Genomic DNA, 21,844 nt, shown 5'->3' with positions numbered 1-21,844 from the left:
TGTTGTTATGGAACACTTTAGTATTTGCTGGGCTGGTTGCTAAGCAGACCGCTTTGCCCTTGATCCTGATTTCCTCCCCCTCCCCCCCCACCCCTCAGGACCAGGGGATGTGAGCAGAGGGTGGGTGGATGGAAAAGACAGATGGAAGGACAGAGCAAAGGCAGAGGGTGGGCGTACACGCAGGACAGATGGAAAGGCAGCTAGAAGGCCTGGTGGTGGGGCGGAGGAGTGGCGCGGACCGAAACTCTCTCAAAGTTACAACCCCACGAGAGGCAAGCCTGAGACTGTATCCCAACGCAACTTACCCCACAGCCTATGGGAACCCCAAATCTGAAAAATGACTTCTAGTTCATCCTGGCCTTGAGCCAGACTCCAGCCATATAATCCCTGCCTTGTCTGACCATGAGAAGATGCTGCCAATTGTTCTTTGTGTCCCAAACTGGATGGACATAAAAGTTCTGGAAAGCCACCCCACCCTGCATCTCTGAGCCACACAGGACCAGGGTGACTCACAAGGACGTCACTCACAAGAGCCCCCAGTGACCCAACCATGCACAGCTGTGAACGTTGGCTCCAGCTGTGCTTCCTACCCATAGCTGAAAGGCCTGGGCACACTGAGCTTCTCAAAATTGAGCTCTGGCTCTCTGCTCTCCCACCAGCTTTCTATAGTAGGAATGGGTGTTTCTGGTCCAATTTAGTAGGGAAGGGACACGAAGTAAGTGGGCTAGAAGTCCCACCGTGGCCAGGCCAAGGTGCTAGGAGGCTGTGGGGGTGAGGGGAGAGTGGCTGCATGTGATAGCAAGGGCTGTGGGATGCATCATACTGTTGCTGAGGGGCAGCCACTGTCACCGTGGTCATCAGAGTGGCATAGGTCACAGAGGTGGGAAAAGTCCTGTGAAAGAAGGAGGATGAAGCGAGCCCCACGGAGGCTGTCAGCCTGGGTAAGCTAAAGCGCCAACTCATTAGGGGCACATTAGGGACAGTTTGGCGTCTATGGCTGGTTCTAGTTGGGAGGCAAAGGCAAAGCTCAGGCAGCAACTGTAGGTGAACAATCACATCCTGGCCTTGTTGGATGATGCTACTGAGCTGTGGTGTAGCCCCCGGGGCCATTACTGGAGATAGCACCTGCCTTCTGTATGGCTGGTGGTGGCACAATGGCCTCTGGATGTGTGGTAGGTAGATGGAACTGGGCTCCCTGGCATGTGACTGAAGGCCATATGTCCCCACCCTGTATCTGTGGTCCCTGGGCATGGCTGTGTGTTTGTTCCAATAATGATGGGTTAGACAGTGATTGACTAAGATTACTCCTATGGGCTGCTGTTGCTAGTGGTGGGTCCTGCCCACTACGCAGGGAGAAGGGCAGATGGCCAGTGTGCTCCGTTCTATTGCCTCCATCACTACTGCTGTGTGTGTGGTGAGCAGTGTGGGAGCACGGAGCAGGTTGGGAGCTGAGGCTGTGGCTGTGGCTGTGGCTGTGGCTGTGGCTGTGGCTGTCATGTGTCTGTAGCTGTGGATGGAACTCTCACCTCACCTTTGCCGGCTTCTGGAGATGCCAGCTCTCATGGCTCATGGTCCTTCCTTGTCGAGACTAGCTATACTGTGCTGCAGAAGGATTATCAATATTTAATATTGATTCATATAATTACTAAGGCAGCAGTTATTCCTTAACTTGCTGCCTTCCAAATGAAAGACACAGAAACTTGTTTTAAATTTTTCATAAGCCTTAATGCACTGGGGCTGGGCAGATAGTAACCCTTTAAGTTATCTGGCTTTCTCTCAGCTACACAACCCAATGAGTCGTCCTTTGCACACTGGGTCTGCTCGGTTAGACTAGTCCTCACTACAAGCTGTTCTAGGCCATGTGCTTCTGGTTATGCCAACCCATGGCAACGTGCTCCTTTCTCCTTCTTCCTCTCTCCTTGTGGTCTCTCTCTGACCCCCCCCCCCCCAAAGCCAATGACCCTTGGTTCTGCCTACTCTTCTTCTGCCCATCCCAGGTGGAGGCAACGTTAAGTGCCAGTCAGGGCTAATTTGGGAGCCAAGGTTTATACCACATCAGTTTGGATGCATGAGAGAATTTGCTTCTCCCCGGATCTTGGCAGGCCGGGGCAATTAACATTTGAATACACAGTAGGTCCAGATCAACCTGCAACACTGTGCCTCTCTGACATCTTCCTTACTAACATCTCTGCTGACTCCAGGAAGTGCCCTTTGATGAAATCGAGCCTTGCTAGACAGGCAAAGGCCTTTCCTCTGCCTCCTCAGCCTTTGTCTGAGATTCGGAGACCCCAAGTCCCATACATGGCCGTAATGTCCTAACATACATCTTTGTACACTGTTGGGGTGGCAACATCTACTCATTGCCCAAACTATGTGACCTCTCTAGGCCAGGCCCTTGACAGCCCTAATTTTTGGTCACAGACCCATGTGATCCCTGTGTGGCAACCTGGGGCTTGTGGCTCTCTAGTTTCTCCCATCAACTCACTTTTCCTTCAGCCTAAAAACTTGAGAGTTTCTGGATGCTTTCCTAGCTACAGGACAGTTGAAGCATACAAGGCTTTCACATCACAACCCAGTATCCTGTGAGCTGACATCTGCAGATGCTTTGCAGGCCATGGGGGAGGGGTACATGGTCATGCCTGGTCCTGGGACCATAACCCTGGTCCTTGAACTTGCAGTTTCTAATGCCTCCTTCAACTGCCTACCTGTGGCCGACTCTCAGGGGACACTAACCATGTTTACTCTCATGTTTTTGGACCCAAAGGAAATATGAAACCAACTCTCTGAGGGCTGTAGCTGTTTTTGAAGAAGAGGCCTAGGGCCCAGGGCTGCTAAGCTGTCTGGAAGTGAGGCCCCTCTGAGACTCTGGGTGTCAAAGTTGTACCAGGCGGATGCTCTTCAGTAGGGAGCAGGGGTGGCTTTGCCACTTCAGCAATGCACAAAGATATGTTGGGACATCATAGATATGTGTGCAAAGATAGGGTTATGGCGGCTCACTGAGTAGAGCAGTCAGTCATAGAGCCCACAACCGGTTAATCAGATGGTCTTGACCCTCAGAACTGTCACCTGTCATACAACCTGAGTGTCACTTGACCTGAGATGGAAGGAGGGGACAGATCATCACCTCATGGGACTAGGGCTACGGGTGAGGGTATGCTGGGAGGCTTTCTGCTTGCTCTGACTGTGCTGAGTGCCCCTTGCTTTAACCTGGCTCCCTTCTCTCTACAGTGTCAGAGCCCCAGGCTGCTCACGCCCCCCTGGAGAAGCCTGCCAGTACTGCTATCCTGTGCAATACCTGTGGGAATGTGTGCAAGGGAGAGGTACTGCGTGTGCAGAACAAGTACTTCCACATCAGGTGCTTCGTGTGCAAAGGTGGGTGTGTACTTGACCCTGTGCTTGGCCACAGAGTGTCCCGAATCTGGGGTTCCCAGCCACTCTTCTTGCTCTCGCTGGTCACACCTGAGCTTCTGTGTCATGCCATCTGGTGTGGCAGAGGAAACCTCAGTGGGGCTTGTGGGAAGCGGGATGAGTAGGACACTCTGAGTCTGCAGAGATGGATGCCTGAGGCTGGCCCAGAATCAGAGAAGCCAATCCTGGAGCCGCTGGGGCACTGCACAGAGTGTCAATGACCTTTCCTGGCTGTGCAAAATCAGTAGCGGGGTTTTGGGAAGAGGGGCGCGGCTCTCACTACATCAAATACCGCATCCCTCCTGTGGTAGCACTGAAAGCATTCTAAGTGAAAGTCATTCTTTTTTTTTTTTTTGTCACTTATGAAAAGTAGCCTAAAATAATTTTAAAGAAAGCGAGAAGAGGGGCTAAAGCTGTGAGTGCAGCATCTCCGTGGATGTGGTTGGGTTTGGAGCCCTCTCTTCACCAGCATGCAGGGGACCAAGCACACACACCTCCATCCAGCTCCCCAGAAACATGAGAAAAATAACCCACGGGGCACAGTGGGCAGGACCCACCCACTGGACATTGCATCCAGATTTGTAGAGCTGGCAGTGTGGAAGGAGCCCTATTCATGTGCCCCTGGTTATGCAGCAGGGTTTTCCTGGGCTGTCTGGAGATTGGCATTGCCTTTGCCACTGTGGCCCCCAGTGAAGGGAGAAAACGTTAAGTTCGCTGTTTGGATAGAAAGAGTAGGAGTCAGGTCCTTAGGATACAGGGGTCCACAGGAGGGTCCAGAGGCTTCCAGAAGGCAGTGCACAGAGGAGATGCATTTGCCTGTGATATGAAAATAGACACTTGCCAGGCAGGAACAAGGCCGCCCTAGGTGGGAGGAGACCCAACCAGATCAACTGTGGGGAGGGGGAGAGAGAGCAAGAAGCTTCTAGGGTTTTGATTCTAGATCCTTCTGTGGGCCCTGAATCTAGAGATGTTCCCAGGCCTTTTTGTCTGTGGAACTCCCCCAGCTCCACTCTGGTCCTCTGGCTTAACTACAATGTATACAGTCCTGGTGTTTGGAAAGAGAATCTTCTGTAGAAAGGGCCACCCCAAAACACCCCTGGTGCCGTCAGCTCTAGGTGGTCAGCCTCCACAGGAGAACGTGGCCTATGGGGATAGTGACGAGGACAGCCTGACTTAGCTCTTACCTCATTCTGGGACCCCCTGAGGGATCTGCCTTCTGCTGAGGTAAGCTGGTGTTTGCCTTCAGAGGCCTCATCCTAGGGCATGGGCAGCTAGTTGGGTTTTAGTGATGTCTCGGAGCCACCAGGATTGAGGGAGGCCTAGCATGCCAATCTCCTTAACCAAGATGAATTCTCACAATAACACCCCATCTTTCTAGCCCCTCCCACTGTCTACCACACATGTCAAAAGTAACCAGAATCCTTTGTAATAGCAACCCTGGGATGATAGTGTGGGCACCTCACTCCCAGCCTAACCAGGAAAGCCTAGGCCTCTGGCTCTGCAGGGTGCACATGGGTTGGGGGTTGGAGGGCCAGCCTGTTCTGTCATTTTCACCCATCCCCAGAGGAAAGGACACGTTGGCTCTGGGGAGACTTTGCTACGGAGAGCAGCAGCCACTGTCTGCAGCCTGAACCCAGAACTCTAACAGCTATAGAAAAAGCTAGGTGTGGGTGTGCTTAACCCAGATGTGATGGAAAAGGCTCACTGGAAGCCAAGAGACCCTGTCTCAAAAACAGATGTGGAGAGCAACTGGGGGAAGACACCTGACGCTGACCTCTAGCCTCCACACACACACACACACCACATGAACATATACAAAAAAAAAAAAAAAAAGAATTCCAGGAAGTGATCCCAGCCCTGCTTCTCACCAGCTGCTGCCAAACTCTGTGGTACCCAAAGATGTGTACCTTCCCAGCTTGACGGGCCTCTGCTAACCTGATCCTTCTCAAACTGTAATGTGATAGAGGCGCATTGTCTCTGCGAGGGACTTTAGTTACAGTGAACTTGGACTTTTTATTTTTAGGAGCAGAGTCTGGGATGTCACTGCCTTGGGGTGACCTTGGAATCCTTAAGTCAGCTGGAAACCAGGAGGCAATGGCGACAGCAGGGCCAGGAGCCGGTAGAGGCTCTCAGGGGGTCTTTGCCCCCTACACACATTCCCCCTTGGAGGATTCACCAGTGTTGTCACAGCTGTGACAAGCAGACACAGCCAGAGTCAGCGCCTTGAATACTTGTGACAATCTTGTCTCCAAGGCTCTGGCAGTGCAATCCTGTGCAGATCTGCCAGCCCCATGGCCTGTTCATACAAAAGGGACATTTGTTTGATCTATAGTGGGGACAGGATTAGACCTTGGGTTCTAGGTCTGGGTCTCCACTCCAGACTGGGAGTGGAGAAGGGACCCAGCACGGCTCCAGGCTAGCATCCAGCCTTTGGTGGAAGTGAAGGTGACAAGAGCCATAGGCTGAGATAGTGGGCTGGAAGGGGTGTCACCGTGTAACTCTGACACCGGCATTCCTCTATGCGTGTGCATGGCGTGGAGGGCCTTCTCATTTTATACCAGCAGCCACAGCCCTGCAAACAGCATTGTTGTGGAAAGTTCTAGGTTATTTCATCTGAGACACTGACTAGCATGTGCTTCTGGGGCTAGTGGGTTATGAGGGAGGAGCGTACAGTGTCCTCAGAAGTTGACTTGGGGCTTGCCAGCTGTTGATGACCAGGAGTCCCAGGATGGATACTGCAGCCCACAGCCTGCAGGTCCTCTCTGCTCCCCCACTGGCCTCAGTAGTCTCTGCCCCCTGAAGCTGTGTGTTAGGAGAAGGGACAAGTGACTCAGAATGAGTCTGAGGCTGCTCTTTCTGCTCTGGATCTGGCCTTGCCATACAATGAGGGTCAGAGGTTAAAGACTGTGGGAACCCAGATGAAACAGGGAGGCACTGGGAAGTTTTCCCTGTGGACTGGGGGACCAAGTATTGGCCTATTTGTCCTCCACTGGGACCTTCAGCCCAGAGCAGAACATAGAGAATAAAGCTATTCAGTCTGTCTCTGTCTCTGATGCACACACATGTACACACACACACACACACACACACACACACACACACACACACACACACACACACTTAGCTCACCTGTTCTCTAGTACTGGAACAGCTTGGAGGAGCTCACGGGATCTCAGAGGCCAAAGGGCCTCATTATGTCCTAGCAAGAGTGAGAAGCTGGTCCTACCCTTAGCTTCTCAGTGTCTCTTTCTGGAAGCTTCCACAAGAAAAATATATTTGACTCTAGACTAGCAGGAGAGTTTGTATCTGTCCCTGGAGCCCTGGCCCAGGTATCGCTAGCCACTTGGATTTGTAGAAACTTGTATCAGGTGGGCTTGGGTCGGATCACCTGTCTCCGAGGCACGAATTGTTCACTTCACTGACCTAGCGTTCGATCTTCTTCCCAGCGTGTGGCTGTGACCTTGCCGAGGGTGGCTTCTTTGTGCGACAGGGCGAGCATATCTGTACACGTGACTACCAGCGGCTCTATGGCACTCGCTGCTTCAGCTGTGACCGCTTCATTGAAGGCGAAGTGGTATCAGCGCTTGGCAAGACCTACCACCCAGACTGCTTCGTATGCGCTGTCTGCAGGTGAGCGGCCCAGCCTCTGCCCTGCCGATCTCTGCACCCTCCTCCTTGTTACATCTACCCCAAGCCCTGGCCCGACTCCATCTTCATGCATCAGGCACCGGGAGGTATGGCAGTTTGTCTGGAGGTCTCCCAGAGCTGCCTGTGAACAAAAGCAAGGGCTATTCTTAGCACGCCATCTCTCAGCACCTTCTTCAAGCCTTCTAACCTCCCAAGCTCAGCCTCACCACAGCCCCTTACCCAGCCCCAGCCTGAGCTCTATCCTCCTGCCCTCCTGCCTTCCTGCCTTCCTGCCTTCCTGCCCTCAACCATCTTTTGACTCCTGGCAGGCCCCAGTTGCCTCCATCCAACCCTGTAATACATCCTGGCTACCTGTGGTCTTCAAAGTGGCATCCCTAGTCCGTCCTATCCTTGTTCTCAGCTCTGCCCTTTTCTACATTACTTCCTGCTTGGCCTGCCCAGGTGGTAGTCTGTCCATGCCCACGCACACCCAGGCTCTACACCCTGTGCCCCAACCTGCAGGTGACATGACACTATTCATAGAAGCCTCATATATTACTGTCCTCAGATCCACATGGCCCCTGTCCTAGCTCAGGACTCCACATGTGACACCTGCCCTTTGCCTGATCCTCACCCACTGCTGTCTATTCCCAGCACACCTGGATCCCCCACCCCCACCCCCAGGCTCCTGATGCTGCCCCAGAGGTCTCTTTATATCTATATTTTTCCCATCATTCATTCAATCCATGGGTGCTGGGCCCCAGGCTCCACCAGCACTGGCTCCGGCCCTGTAATCTCAGGTTCTTAGATTCCTCCAGACATGGGAAGCAGACCCTAAGGAGGCCTCACTGGATAGCTCCTCTCCCGTTTCCCTCCCTCCCACCCAGTAGGTCCCTCCTCCCCTCTCCTCATTTCCTGTTCCCCTGCATCCTGACCCTTCCTGGGGTTGTGTCCTGCTCAACACAATGGTATGCTCTCATCATCACAGGTGACTGGGAGGCCTGGCTCTGGTCCCAGGTGCCTGGTGTAGAGCAAGTGAGCTCCCTATGGGGAGTCTGGATGCCACCCTGGCAGCAAGGCCTGTGGTCCCCTGTGCCTGCTGACCAATGGTAGCCTTCCTGGGGTCCCTGGCCAGCAAACACAGGCCGAGTAAAGAGCAGAGTGAGCTTTGGTATTTCCCGGCGTCACTGTGTCGTTCTCGTATGGTGTTTCCCACGTCCTTTCTAAACAGCCATCTATGGTCACGGCATGTACCCAAGGCCGGAATGGAGCCTTTGACCAGATGACACCAAGGGGGGTGGGGGTAGGAGGAAGCTCAGCGGGGGGTGTTTCCCGTGGAAGAGTTGCTCTGTGCTTCCTAGTGTGGCTGGATCAAAAGTGTCCAGAAACACCATAGTGGTTTCTATGTGGTATCCTTATGAGGTGGGCCCAGCCACGGCTAGCCTGAGAGCTCACCTTGGGAAACCTACCAAATTACAAGTGACAACAGGCAGCAGGTTGTAGGTCGGGGTGGGGCTCTACCACCACACATGCAGCTGGCACACAGAGAGTTGGCTGCCAGCAAGCACACGCTGGAGCCAGGGTCCTGGTTCAGGGGCAGCAAAGCACAGGGCGGACTCCTGCTTCCTGATGGAGGTTGAATCTGGAGGGACAGCAGAGACTAGAGTGATGTGTTTCTTGGCCAGGGTGAGGTGATGAATGGAAAGGTAGCTCTGGCAGGATATATGAGCCTGTGAGTCTCAGGCCAAATACCTAGCCATGTCTCCATCAAGAGGACTTCATGCCCTGGTGACAAATGCCCACATGAAACATGGAGGAAGCCCCACCCCCCCACCCCTCTTCACCCCGCCCCTTCTTTGTCCTGCCCCCTCTTCACCACGCCCCCTCTTTGCCCTGCCCCTTGGCCTCAGAAGACCAGACCCAAGCTAGTGTGGGCTCACAATGGTGCTGCTGCTGCTGCTCACATTCAGGATGGGCTTCCTTTCTAGAGACACTCTCAGACATACCCAGAGGTGAACTGTGATGGTTGCTGGATGTTTCTCAATCCAGTCAAGCCGACAGTGAACACTCATCAGTGGGTGAGGGGTGAGGGCTGCCAGGGCTGTTGTGCGATGCACAGTTCCCGGGGGACACTGCATTCCGAGCACTGAGGTCCTTGTTGTGCACTGCAGGGGTGGGCCTTATTAATGGGGTTCAGCCAGCTCTGGAGCAGGTGCTGCTGTGCACCAACTCTGCAGGTGAAAGGTGAGCCTCCTTGACATGTCCCTAGAAGCTGGCAGCCTCCTGAGCCCACCCTCCTTACAGGAAGGAGTGAGAATTCTGCACCCAACTGCATAAAATCTACACCATCCATTAGTCAGAAGTAATGACCCCAAGAGGAGATGCCAACCCAAACCTGAAGAAAGGTTAGCAGAGACCACCACGGGTCACACCAGCAGACACTGGCATGGAGACAGCCATGTCCACTCTGTGTCCAGGAGTGGGAGAGCTATGGAGGTGCAGAAAGAAGCCGTTGGCCACCTAGATGCCAAACATGCAGCTCCTGAAGTGATCAGGCACATGCAAGAAATGGCTGGAAACCCAACAATGGCAGTAGAAGTGTCCACACTGACACACAGGGGACTGGATGTAGGGCCACTGTCTGTCTCTCCATTGGTCTGTCTGTATGTCTGTTTGACTACCTCTGAAGGTAGTGGAGACAAAAACAAAAATCAAAACCAAAATCAATCATTTTGAAATAATAGATGAAAAATTGTCTAGAGTTGATGAAAGCCAGAAGCCTATAGCCCCCAAAATCTCAGTGACCCTAAAAGGAGAGTACCCAGATGTGCACAGTCAACCCTATGTACAACATCCCAGAGAGAACTCACCAGGTGTTCACAGCCACACTGCTAAAGATTGCAAGGAAAAAAAAAAGAGAGAGAGAGAAGAAAAGAAACCTAAAAACACAGGAAACATACAACTACCACAACAGAAACCGCCTCGAAGCCATCGTGTCTGCAGAGGAGCAAGGATGAACTCAGACCTCCACTAGGAGTTATGCATGCTGGAAGGTGATAAGAAGATGTCTGTAAGTGCCAAAAGGAAAATAAAATCCTTTTCGCACAAAGGCCGACTCAGAGCCCAAGGCCACTGTGAGGGACGATTAAACTGATCCAAAGATGACCTTGCTGATGAAAATGTCATTTTAAATGGTGATTGAAATATCCCAAAATTGATCATAGTGATGTCATAGCTCTGGATATACTAACCTCATTGGATGGTACAGTGAGGCATGAAAATAGTGAACATCGATAAACAGGCACTAAAAAAAAAAAAAAGATGAAGACAAAATCTTTATTGGACACACAAGAGCTAAGTTGAATTTGGCTCCAGCTGGCTTGCCCTGCCACCGAATGATGGTTTTGCAGCCTGGAGGAAGATAATGTCAAAGGATATCAACAGAATCTCAAAACAGCCAGGCATGTCAGTGCACAACCTGCAACCCCACTACTGAGGAGCTCGAGGAAAGAGGATCCCGACGTTGGGGCTAGCCTCGGCTACAGACTGAAGTTCTGCATCAGAAGTGGTGAAGATAAACTCTAAAGCAGGTAGAGAGCCAGCGGTCTGAGGATAGACCTTGATGTGGCCTGAGTAAAAATGTCCCCGCACAGACTCATGTGATTGAACACGTGGTCGCCAGCTCGGAGTGCCATTTGGGAAGGTTGTGGAGCCCTGAGGATCTGGAGCCTTAATGAAGGATGTGGGTCATGGGGCCATGGCTTTAGGGTCTATAGCCTGCCCCATTTCCTAGTCACTCTCACCTCCTGGCTGGGAACAGTATGAGCAGCAGCCTCCAGTCCTGTCTCCACGCCCTCTTGGACATGATGGGCTTCTGCCCTTGAACTTTGAGCCAAGGGAAGCCCTTCCTCTCTTAAGTTGCTTCTCATTGGGCATTTTGTCATAGCAACCAGGAAATAACCAATACAGACGGAATACGTAAAGAACTTTTACAACCCAATAAAAACATCCAACATGAGCAAGGTGGTTTTACAGATGCCTCACTAAAGAGCATACACAAATGACCAAAAGATACAGAAAACACACTTACACTAAGACCATTGGCTGCTGGGGACATCAACCAGGACAACTGTGAAATGCCATCTGTACCTGCTGATATAGACACAACATACGGTGGGTGATCGCAAGGGCTCGTGTGGTCATGAAGCAAAAAGGCACAAAGTGGTACCATTTCCTTGGAGACAGAGTCACATAGTAGTGTGACCACTTTGGGAAGGAGGTCCTGTGATGCAGGTGCCATTAGTTCCAAGTGGGAACAACCCAGGTGCCCTTTAACTGATGCAATGGAGTAAGACTTAGCCATGAAAAAGGATAGACTGGTGACACGAGGAGTGGCAACATGGGCAGATCTTGGCAGTGTGGTACTGAACAAAACACTTGTATATGGTTCTGTTGTTTGGAATATGGGAAGCAGGGTGGTGGGGGAGAGCCCTGGGGATGTTTTGTACTAGCCAGGTGTCCCATGGTCCAGTGATGCTAATTATACTTGCTGTGCATTTTCCAGAATATATCTCTAAGCTTGTAGGAGAATGGCTGCTGGGCATTTATAACCCTGGCGTCTAGGCTAGCATGTCCCACAAGGGATGGAAGCCTGTGGTGTGTGCCATTACTCTTCTCTTGTAGGTGAGAAGCAGGAACACGGAAATGCTGAATAATGCATTGTACGTGGCACAGCCTGCATATGACTCAGAGCACACTAGAGATTGTCACAGACTCCCACTCACTCCAAAAATCCCCTTTACCTGGGGAGGTACATCGTGTTCATGTTAAGACACAGCATCTTTCAGACCACAGCACTAGCAGGTGACAAGTGCAGGCATTTGTGAGCTGCAGGGGACCCAGGACAGCCAAGAAGCAAGAAGGTTGCAGGACCAGCCAGCAAGGCTGGGACCTGTGCTCAGCCTAGTCTGCATAGGTTCTTGGTCCCCCAGAAAGAGGACTGTCTGTTAAGGCAGTAAGCCATGCCCTGAAGAGACAGCAGGAGAAAAGGGCCGGAAGTGGCCGACAGGCTGTCCACTCTCATTTCAGGCTGCCCTTTCCTCCTGGGGACCGAGTGACCTTCAACGGGAAGGAGTGTATGTGCCAGAAGTGTTCTCCACCCACGTCGCTGGGCAGCAGTGCTCACCTGGCCCAGGGCCTCCGAAGTAAGTGCTGCTAGGCCTCTGTAAGGGCGGATGCTGTGCTACAAGCTGGGGTGGCCTCTATAGACCTGGGATGGAGCCTAACATTGTGGGACCAGCACACTAACTGAGCACTGAACACTGGGGACCCAGTAAGAAATCACCCCACCCCCACTCCTGCTACTAAACCTTTGCACAGGCTATGCCAGTCACAGCCACCTTGGCTTTTCCATGCCATGTCCCTTCTGTCGTCACTCAGCTCCAGGTCTCTTCTGCCAGGAAGCCTTCCCAGTCTCTTCTCTGCCCTCCCTTTCAGTGCTGGCACAAGACCAAGTCCACCTTGGTGACAGAGCCATATGCAATGTGCAGGGCAGGGGGGCAGCTGTCTCTGGGAACCCCTGTGGGTCTCTCATAGACTGCTAAGGATGTTATGTAGCTGAAAGGTAAACAGTAACTGTCACACAACCTCTCTGTCACTGGCAGAGCCATGCAGGACTACCAGGGCACCAGAGGCATTGGCAGTGAGCACTGCGTTCCCATGACAACACTCCTTATGTCCCCTTCACGGACAGGGATGGGGAAGCTGTTGAGAGCAACTTCATGGTGGCCTAGAGCCACAGATTGCTCCTGCAGGGCCCAGGCACGGGAACCCAGACAGTCATCCACTTGCTATTCTAGAGCATCAGTTAGGCTGGTGGCAACAGGGTTCCGGTCATGCCTTGGCCCTTTGCAGCAGCCCCAGCTCTGACCTCAGCAGTCCTTAGAGCAGGGCCAGGCTCTCTGGTAGATGGCATCTGCACCCGCCTTTATTCATACATGAGGTCCAGCCTTCACACCCAGGGTCTGTGCTTGGTTTTGCTCTTTAGTGGATCAGAGCTATTATTAGTCCACAGGAGCGTCACCCTTTCCTCAGCATACACAGGTGACTTGCCGGTGGGTGGTTATGCAGCAGGTGGGAGGCCGTTAGCCTCAGCAGCCTCACCTGGAGGCTGCTTCTCTGACACCTCTCCTGGCCTTCACAGCAATCTGGCGTGGTGTCACTCACAGACCAGCCATCGCTCAGAGCGGCTGCTCAGTCCCAACACTATGGGTGTTTGGGGCCATGTTTCTCTGGTGGCAACTATGTGGGGTTAGGCAGGAGGCTTAGCTTCTCTTCCATCGCATGCACTGCATACACCAAGGCCTGCCCCCATGTAGAGCCATCAAAAGCATCTCCAGATCTTGATAAAATTCCTCTGGGAACAAATCATCCATGTCTGGGAACCGCTGGTGTGGTGCTCACAGAATGTGGCCCAGCACTACATAAAACCTTGAGCAGTTAAGTGTCCCGGTAATCCCAGCACTTGCAGGGTAGAGGCAGGAAGATCAAGAGTTCAAAGTCATCCTCAATTGTATAGTAAGTTTAAGTCCAGCATGTGCTACCCTGCGTCAATAAGCAAAACTCAAAACTGTGTCTGTACTGAGCATGTGCAGACATCTCCCCTGTCCTTAGTCCCATTGAGCACAGTGTAGTGACTGTTCACTTGCAGTCTGGATGCTCCAGATAGCACTGGTCAAAGAAGCTTTAAGCCTGTGGGAGGTGTGCACTGATATGCAAAGGCTATGCCTCTTCCTAGACAAGATTTCAGTGTCCCTGGGGTCTTGGAACCCAGCCCTGGATACTAAGAGGCAGTGTGCCCACAAGGCTGCACACAGCATGTAATATACCTATATATCCTTACCCAAATACATGCATACATGATGCACGTGTCCCCACAGTCACCCCTGCACACTCACCTAACACCTCCTGCCCATTGTGCTTTGCTCATAGCTCCCACAATCCTTCAATGAGTGACGGCTTAGCAGAGCCCAGGAACACGGACTGTGGGCAGGCACAGCTGGGTGGGAAGAGGCATCTGGGGAGTCTGGTCAGGGGCTCAGAGCAGGGTACTTCCACACAATGAAGAATGCTGGGCTTCATGGCAGGGGTGGGGGCCGGGGTTCAGAGAGAGGAAGTAGAGATGAGCAGGGCAGGTGCAGAAGAAGCTACCTGGGCCTGGGATAGGCCCCAGCAGACTTGGGGGTCAGAACAGACAGCAGAGGAGGAAGAGAATACCAAATGCAGAGGCCTCAGAGAGCCAGAGGAAGAGCTGAGGATGTGTAAATCAAAGGGACTCCCGAGGATGGGGCTCCAAGCAGGTGAGATGTGGGGCAAGGAGTGGAGGTGAAGGCTGGGACTCAGAACTCTCCAGGAAGGTGGTGCCCCTCTGGTGAGACGGCATATTATGGTCAGGTTCAACATTCAGCCTCCAGCAGACAATGGAGGTGCAGCCACCAGAAGTTTCTGGTGCACCTCATCAAACAGGCCATAGCCCAGCTCCAGGCCAGCCTACACCTCAGTACACCCTGGTGTGACATTATGGCTCTACATCATGACAGACCCCATCTTTTAGAAGGCTAGGTCTCATCTCCACCTTGGTTTGCCCAGGCTACATATTGTCAGTGCTCCTCACACAGGGTCAAGCCTCCCCATGGGCTAAGCAAGGGCTTCCTTTAGCTGCAAGACGAGGTTTGTTTAGCATGCTACTGTGTCTGTCTGTCTCCTCTATGGCTGCCCTGTGGGGCCTGAGGTTCTGAGGGATTGAGTCTCGGTCACCCTGAGTGCCCCTGAATGGGCTGCTGAGCCCTGAAGACCCCTGGGCCTACAATGAAGATATCTGTGTTTATTCTCTGTTTCAGGTTGTGGGGGCTGTGGCTTAGAAATCAAGAATGGCCAGGCCTTGGTGGCTCTGGACAAGCACTGGCACCTGGGCTGCTTCAAATGCAAGACCTGTGGGAAACTCCTCAATGCAGAGTATATCAGCAAGTGAGTGTGGTGGGCAGAGCCAGACTCAGGAAGGCCTTGCCTGATGCTGCAGGTGGGGCATGGGTGTCCAGTGCTGATGTGCTGGCTGGTCCTGATGCTGGATAAAGAGCGGGGGCCAAAACTTGCCCTAGTCCCCATAGCCTTCATCCTCCTTCCTAGCAGTCCTGATGAAGTGGGGTGCAGTCTCCAGCTCTGACCTATGGCTAAAGGCAGAGGAGTGGGGCTGCCAGCTCTGACTTCACAAAACACCTGCCTCTCTGTTCCAGGATGTTGCCACCTGCTTGGTGCCGGGACATTCCTGGCACTGCATGCCCTGTGGAGCACATAACAGCTGATAAACATCTGCTGCAAGGACTCATTAGGGCTGGCTATACCCACGGGAACATGCAAGCCTATAGCTGCATGCTCTGATCTGCAGAGATGGGCTTTGAGAAATCTCCTAGTCATTGCTCCCCCAGATAGCTGTTAAGTGGGTGAACCTGCCTGAAGAGGACAGAGCATTCGCCAGAGGCTGTGGGATCATATCTTGATGCCAGGATATATTTTAACCCTGGGATCAGGGAGGTGAGGCAGAAAATCCCCACAGCACAGGTGAAGTGAGCTGGGAGCTGGGGGTTGACAGAGTCTCCCACCCCCAGCACAGGAAGGTCCTCTTCAACACTCCAAAACTGGAATCCAAGTTGGGATTGATAGGTGAAAAAGGTCCATTGGCAAGATTGCACAGAGTGAATGTGCACAACTGGATGCACAGACTTGCACCTACACATGCATACACACATATAATTGATGGACACATGCACACATATATACACACACACACATGCATACATACTCCCATGTGCACATGCATACCTCCATGTATACACACAAACATGAACCACACATGCATGTACGTGTGTACACATGTACACACACACACACAAATGTTCAGGAGTACATGTTCAGAGGTTCAGCTGCCAATATGCACATTCTGGCACCCAGGTTGACAGTACGCTCTGCCACAAGGAGACTGAATGGAGAGTACCAGGGACCTCTCCGTGTTCCTGATTACAATACCGTGTGACCCACTGATCACAAAATGAAACATTGTCTAAAGCAATGTCCCCAAACCAAAGTGAGCTTCCATTCAGATGAATGACTCTGTAGAGCCTGAGTCCCTGGGCCTCCAACACAACCATACTGTGGGGAGTGAGTCAGGCAGACAGAGCCCTGGTGTGCAGGGCTCTGAAGAAAATGGCAGCGTTGTTCCCCCTCCCCTGATCAGGTGCCACCCCCCACCTAGGGCGTTGGTGGCTCACCCACACCAGCATGTTACTTAGCAGCCTCCAGAGCCATCCTAGAACTGAGGGGGAGATTACATTGGTGTTGCCATGGAGATGGTATCTAAGAACTTCCTGGGTTTGCTGTAGATCCATGGGCTTGTGGGGTCTCCAGGTCCGCATGCTCCCTCCCTCTGGGAGGCACTTCTGAGAGTTGAGATCAGGGGAAGACAGTAACAGAGGGCCACCAGCCCTCATTCTGGGGCCTTGTCGGAGTCCAGGCACTGAGGGAAGGAGTGTGGCACTCAGTCAAAACCCCAGCAGCCTGGGTATGCTTGTCATAGCTGTGGGAAATCTAGGTGGAGTTCACCATAGCTGCAGCTCCAGCAGTGGGCGAGCTTTAGAGTGGCAGGTGCCCATCCTCCTGTCACCTCCACACCAGCTCCTGCTGGGCTGTGGCCCATGGCTGGAGACAACCGTAGGTAGCAGCACCAGTAGTCTTGGACAGTGACAAATGCTTTCCTTAAGCTGGTCCCCAGCATCACTTTGTCATTTGATGACCTCACTCTCAGTTCTCCTGTTTTACTGTGGGAGGGGTTGAGGTCAGGTGATGTTAAGTAACACACTTCGGACAGGGCATTTGAGTCTAAGGCTGTTTGCTTGTCTCCTCCCAGAAACCCCTTCACATATTGAGTGTGGCTCCCAGCAATCTCCATGCCTCCCTGAGCCCTCTCTCCCTGCCTTTGTGGCCCTCCATCTATTGCTAGGCTCATAGTGCCAAAGGAAAAGGGCGGTAAGTTAGGGATATCCTGTCTGCACCATCTCCCAATGATACTGGCCTGATGGCTAGCCCATTTAACACAGAACAGGGTCAGCCACTCTCCTGAGTGCAGGTTCTGGAACAATCTCTCTCTATGCTGCTGTGAACAGCACTGGGTACACAGCCACACTTGAAAACACAGGCAGAAGGCAGGATTCACCTCAGGAACCTCCACCTGCAGCCAGAGGCACCCTGTGCCCTTCTGTTGTATTGCACTTGCTGCTGGCCTTCAGCTCCCCCTGCATCATTGTCCTAGTTTTACACCATCTCTGGGCCCTGGTCAGAAGGATCCGGAAAGAGCCAGGTCTGTGGCTTAGCACCTTTCACTTCCTAGAGGCTGCCTCTGTTCCTTAGCTCAGTCTCTGGAGCCATCCCTCTCCCCTCTCACACCCAGCAGGCAGGTGGCCTGGCCCCTGGTCCTCTGAGTATATATCTGGGATGTGGGTGGTCTTCATATTTATCGTGCAGTGGCAAAGCTGGTGGCGAAGGAATACTACCTGCCCAGGAATTGCTGCCATTCAGAGTAGGAGGAAGCTGCCCTACCTCCATGTTGACAGAAACTTCTCTTATGAGTTTTGCTGCATGTTGGGGGGGGGGGGCAAGTGCGTGACTCCATGCCTTCCTGACAGCCTGTCTCATTGCAGGGATGGGCTGCCCTACTGCGAGGCTGACTATCACACCAAGTTCGGCATCCGCTGCGACGGCTGTGAGAAGTACATCACAGGCCGCGTACTGGAGGTGAGAAGTCTGCGGCTGAGGCTGGCACCCTCTGAGGGCTAAGGCATCTCAGAAAGAGCCCTCAACCCTCTAGCTGTCCCTTCCTGGTGCCCAGAACCATGAACACACTCTAAGCCTTCTCCTACCCATATAGAGTTCATGTTGATGATGCCACACTGGGCGCAAACCTCTCGAGACCTGCATCTATTCCACAGCCTGACGCTCACTCATAGCTCTCTGAGATGTAAGCGCGTACCAACGTGTATCACACCCCTCCTTAGATGGGACCTGGCATGTGCTAGAATGGTCTTTTTGTTAGGCAGAGCCTGCTCTGATAGACTGTGGTAACTAAGATCGCAGTGAACATCTTTCCATTCGTGCTTCTAATCTTCCTTCAGATACGTTCACAGAAACATGGATGCCGGGTCAGAACGGCAAACGCTTGTACAGTTCGCGGCAGTCACTGTAAATCGCTTGCTTTTTGGTTTGTTCTGACCCTCTCCAACCCCAGCCTTTGCTGACCTGGCTCTGATAAGGCTCTGCCTTTCCCTAGGCCTGAGACAAGCTGGCTACTTCACCCTTTTCCCATAAGTATTGCTTGTTTCTGCCCTGGTGTCTTCAAGTTGTTTGAGTGGGATGTGTAATAAGGTTATGACTTTTATCTCCTGTGGGTCCTGTGAGTCTTGTCCTGGGCGGGGAGCACAGCTGGTATTCGCACTGGCATATCCTGGATTAGGACAAAAGACCAACCTGTCCCATCTCACATAAGCCTGGTCCCATCTCCAGCCACCCTTCCCCTGCTTGCTCTTCCTACTTCCTCTGGAGTGTCACTCTGCCCAGAATCCTTCCCATTTCACTCCCTCTCTGGCTGCTTTTGTTCTTGTTGTTGTTGTTGTTGAATCAGGGTCTCATGTAGCCCAAGGCCGATCTTGAACTTCTGGTTTTTTGAGACAGAGTCTCTCTGTGTAACCTTGGCTGTCCTGGACTCTCTTTGTAGACCAGGCTGGCCTTGAACTCACAGCGATCTGCCTGCCTCTGCCTCCCGAGTGCTGGGATTGAAGATGTGCACCACCATGCCCGGCTCTGAACTTCTTGCATAGTTGAGGCTGACGTTGAACTCCTGATCCTCCTGCTCCAGAGTGCCATGTGGCCCCAGGAGCTTTTAAAACAGATTAAGTGGCACCTATTAAAAAGAGCATCTCCCAGGATTAGCCTGGGCAGAGGCCCCTAGGACGGCTGCAGCTGTGACAACTGTGTGATTTCGCCTCCTTTGACAGTGCACCTGGCCTCCCTGACTCTCAGCATCCCTCCCCATAGCACACCGAAGCCTGCACTCTGCCATCCCACCAAAGATCTCAAACTCAGGAAACTGTGTCTGTCTTCCCTTACAGACCTGGGCTCCTGCCTCTTCCTTGTACCTTGGCACCTATGTGCCTGGCCAACTACACAGCTGTCCCTCTTTGAAGTAAAGAAGGCATGAGCTCAGCCGGGTGTAGGGGATCCCCCAGCGGAGCCTCACTTGAACACAGGCTGCCCTAAATATCCTGACCTCTGCTAGAGAGCAGACTTTGGGTGGCAGGGTAACCTAACATTGTACCCTGCCCCAAGTTGTGACACTGTAGGCTGATGTGGGTGCATCTGGGCTCTGTCTCTACCATTGTTGCTGCTACTCAAAGCACAGTTTGAGACCCTGGCCCACTTCACTGCAGAGGCCAGCACACCCTCACCTAGAAAAGCTAGCCTGGTTAGGCAGACCTGGCCCAATACTTAAAGCAGAGCTATGAAAGAGTTGGGACATCCTATGTCCCAGATCTGAGTTGCTCCAGGTTAATGCATGGTACCTTCCTGTGAGGCCATGGATGGTGAGAGCAAGGCAAGCACACGGCTACATTTCTAGAGTGAGCATCCTTATTGTGTGTCGCTGGGCCAAGTGTAGAAGTTGGGACTAGATGCTGGGAAGCACCTAGTATAAAGGGACCATGGAAAGGGACTGTCCTAGCTGACAGAACCTGGACAGTCCCGGTTTTCCTCTACAGTCTACAGTAGAGGAGGAAAGGCTTTCCAGGAGGTGAATGCTTTTAGCTTTGCCTTCTCTGGGGGCGAGTGTGCTGCGGTGGTGGTTAGTGGAGGTGGCGCAACTGAGTTGCTGTGCTGCGGGCTCTCTGCACAGCTCTGAGCATCCTCCTGGCGGGTGTGAGGTGGGAGCCGCGGGTGGAGACAGCCAGCTCTGCAGAAGGGAGCAACGCTGCAGTGGCACTGCCTGAAGCTGGGCCAGGCTGGTGCCCGGCTACTGATACTGGGCTCTTGGGGAGCTGCAGGAACGAGTGACTTATTGGAAGAAAGAAAATAAAAAATGGACAAGAGTACGGAGGCTGGCTGAGGGCAAGGGTGACACCCTCAGGGCAGGTGGTCCAGGCTCGTGCTGCTGAGAAGGCCTGGGGACAGATCCCGTGCAGGTAGGAAGCCTGGCAGAGCTGGCAGGACCTGTGCTGAGCCAGGTGGGTGGGCTGCTGGAGGTCCCTGCAGTCCCTCTTGCCCCTAAGATAATTTTCAGCCCCCAGTTGTCCTCTCTGTGAAGGCCAAGTGGGAGTCTCCTGTGCTCCCCCACAGAGGCTCATTTGTGCTGTGACTGCGTGAGGCCGGCACGATGCCACCTTAAGCTTTTGGTGCCAGCAGCACTGCCTGGGAAATGTGTGTTCCTGGTGATGGAGGGTTCTCCTCCCTCTTCTTGTCCTTTGTCACTCCTGTCGCTGACAGCAGCTCTGAGGAGCCTGTTCCATGGGGACCTATGGGAGCACCGGAGGGGCATTAGCAGAGATGGGCGAGTAAGAGCGGAGGAGCTGTGTGGGTGATGAGGCAGCGCTCATAGCTGGCTACAAGGCTGCAGCCCTGAAGAGGCTGAAGTCAACATGCAGAGAGATGCAGTTAGCCAGAGGGTTCGTGAGGCGCACCCTTAGGGAGCACTTTGGAGCTAGGTATAGGAGAGAGGTGTGGAAGGAGGGGGTATCCCTGGCAGTGCTCAGAACCTAGTCCTTAGCTAGCCACCCCATAAGCCCTATTTCCCCTCACTTCATACGTGCGGGTGAGCATGGTGTGGGGGTGTAGCTTGGCCCCACTCTCTTAACCCTGATGGCAGCATGATTTGAGTCCCACTTCCAGTGTAGTTTTGTACCTATGGCTTTTGCTATGGTACCATGAAGCCCAGGTCCCTCTAGGACCACTAATTAATTCCTTCCTCATTTCCTCCCTCCCTCCATCCCTCTCTTCTTTCCTTCTCCATTAATGGTATTAACTCCTATGGGACTCACTGTGTCCCACTGTTAAGATGGGGGGCTGGCTTCACAGAAATGAGGTAACTGGCTCCGGGCCATGAAGGATGTCTGCAGGACAGGAGGCTATCGGAGCTGCTGTGCCCTGGGTCAGGGACCCGCACAGACATTTCTGTTTCCGAATGCCATCTCCTGTCATGACGCGATGTTACTTTCAGTTGCCCACTTCCATACTCCCCTGGACACGTTCCTTGCCACCCCACGTGCATGCGCTCTTTACTACTGGCAGAGGACAAACCGTGTTTCTAACTAGCTGGGTGCATTTGAAAGCTGAGGACTGTAATGAAGATGTGTCTCAAGCCCTGAAAACCTGTGTGCTTATTTTTTAAAAGGCAAACTGGCTTTTGTAAAATAAACAAAAATTGCTCTTAATGAATGCAACACCTAAACTATTCAGCATTTAGAAATGATATTTTTGTATTTCACCTACACACACATACACACACACACACTCACAAACATAGAGGCAACCCACACACTTACACATGCATACACTACCTAGAGACACACAGGTCACAGACACAGCATGCCACATACAAGCATGCACACACAGAAACATAGACATATTTTGTATACAGACAACACACACAGGCATACACAACACACACACACACACACACACACACACACTCATACACACACACACATGGATACAGGCA

The 21,844-nt window shown here is 52.7% G+C and overlaps 1 protein-coding gene across 12 annotated transcripts in view; it reads left to right on the top strand.

The window, feature by feature from the left end:
- The window catches only part of ABLIM2 (actin binding LIM protein family member 2), a 127,386-nt gene that overhangs the window by 39,029 nt on the left and 66,513 nt on the right, over nt 1-21,844 (top strand). For all 12 annotated transcript variants that reach the window (XM_084797420.1, XM_084797417.1, XM_084797427.1 and 9 more), the window contains exons 2-6: nt 3,229-3,372; nt 6,855-7,038; nt 12,124-12,239; nt 14,934-15,060; nt 17,784-17,877. In XM_084797420.1, coding sequence (XP_084653546.1) covers nt 3,229-3,372; nt 6,855-7,038; nt 12,124-12,239; nt 14,934-15,060; nt 17,784-17,877 — 665 coding nt within the window. The remainder of the gene's footprint in view (nt 1-3,228; nt 3,373-6,854; nt 7,039-12,123; nt 12,240-14,933; nt 15,061-17,783; nt 17,878-21,844) is intronic.

The sequence above is a fragment of the Acomys minous genome (genome assembly GCF_964271855.1).
Source record: "Acomys minous genome assembly, chromosome: 10".
In the NCBI taxonomy this organism is placed as follows: domain Eukaryota; kingdom Metazoa; phylum Chordata; class Mammalia; order Rodentia; family Muridae; genus Acomys; species Acomys minous.
This window is presented reverse-complemented; position numbering and strand designations above follow the sequence as displayed.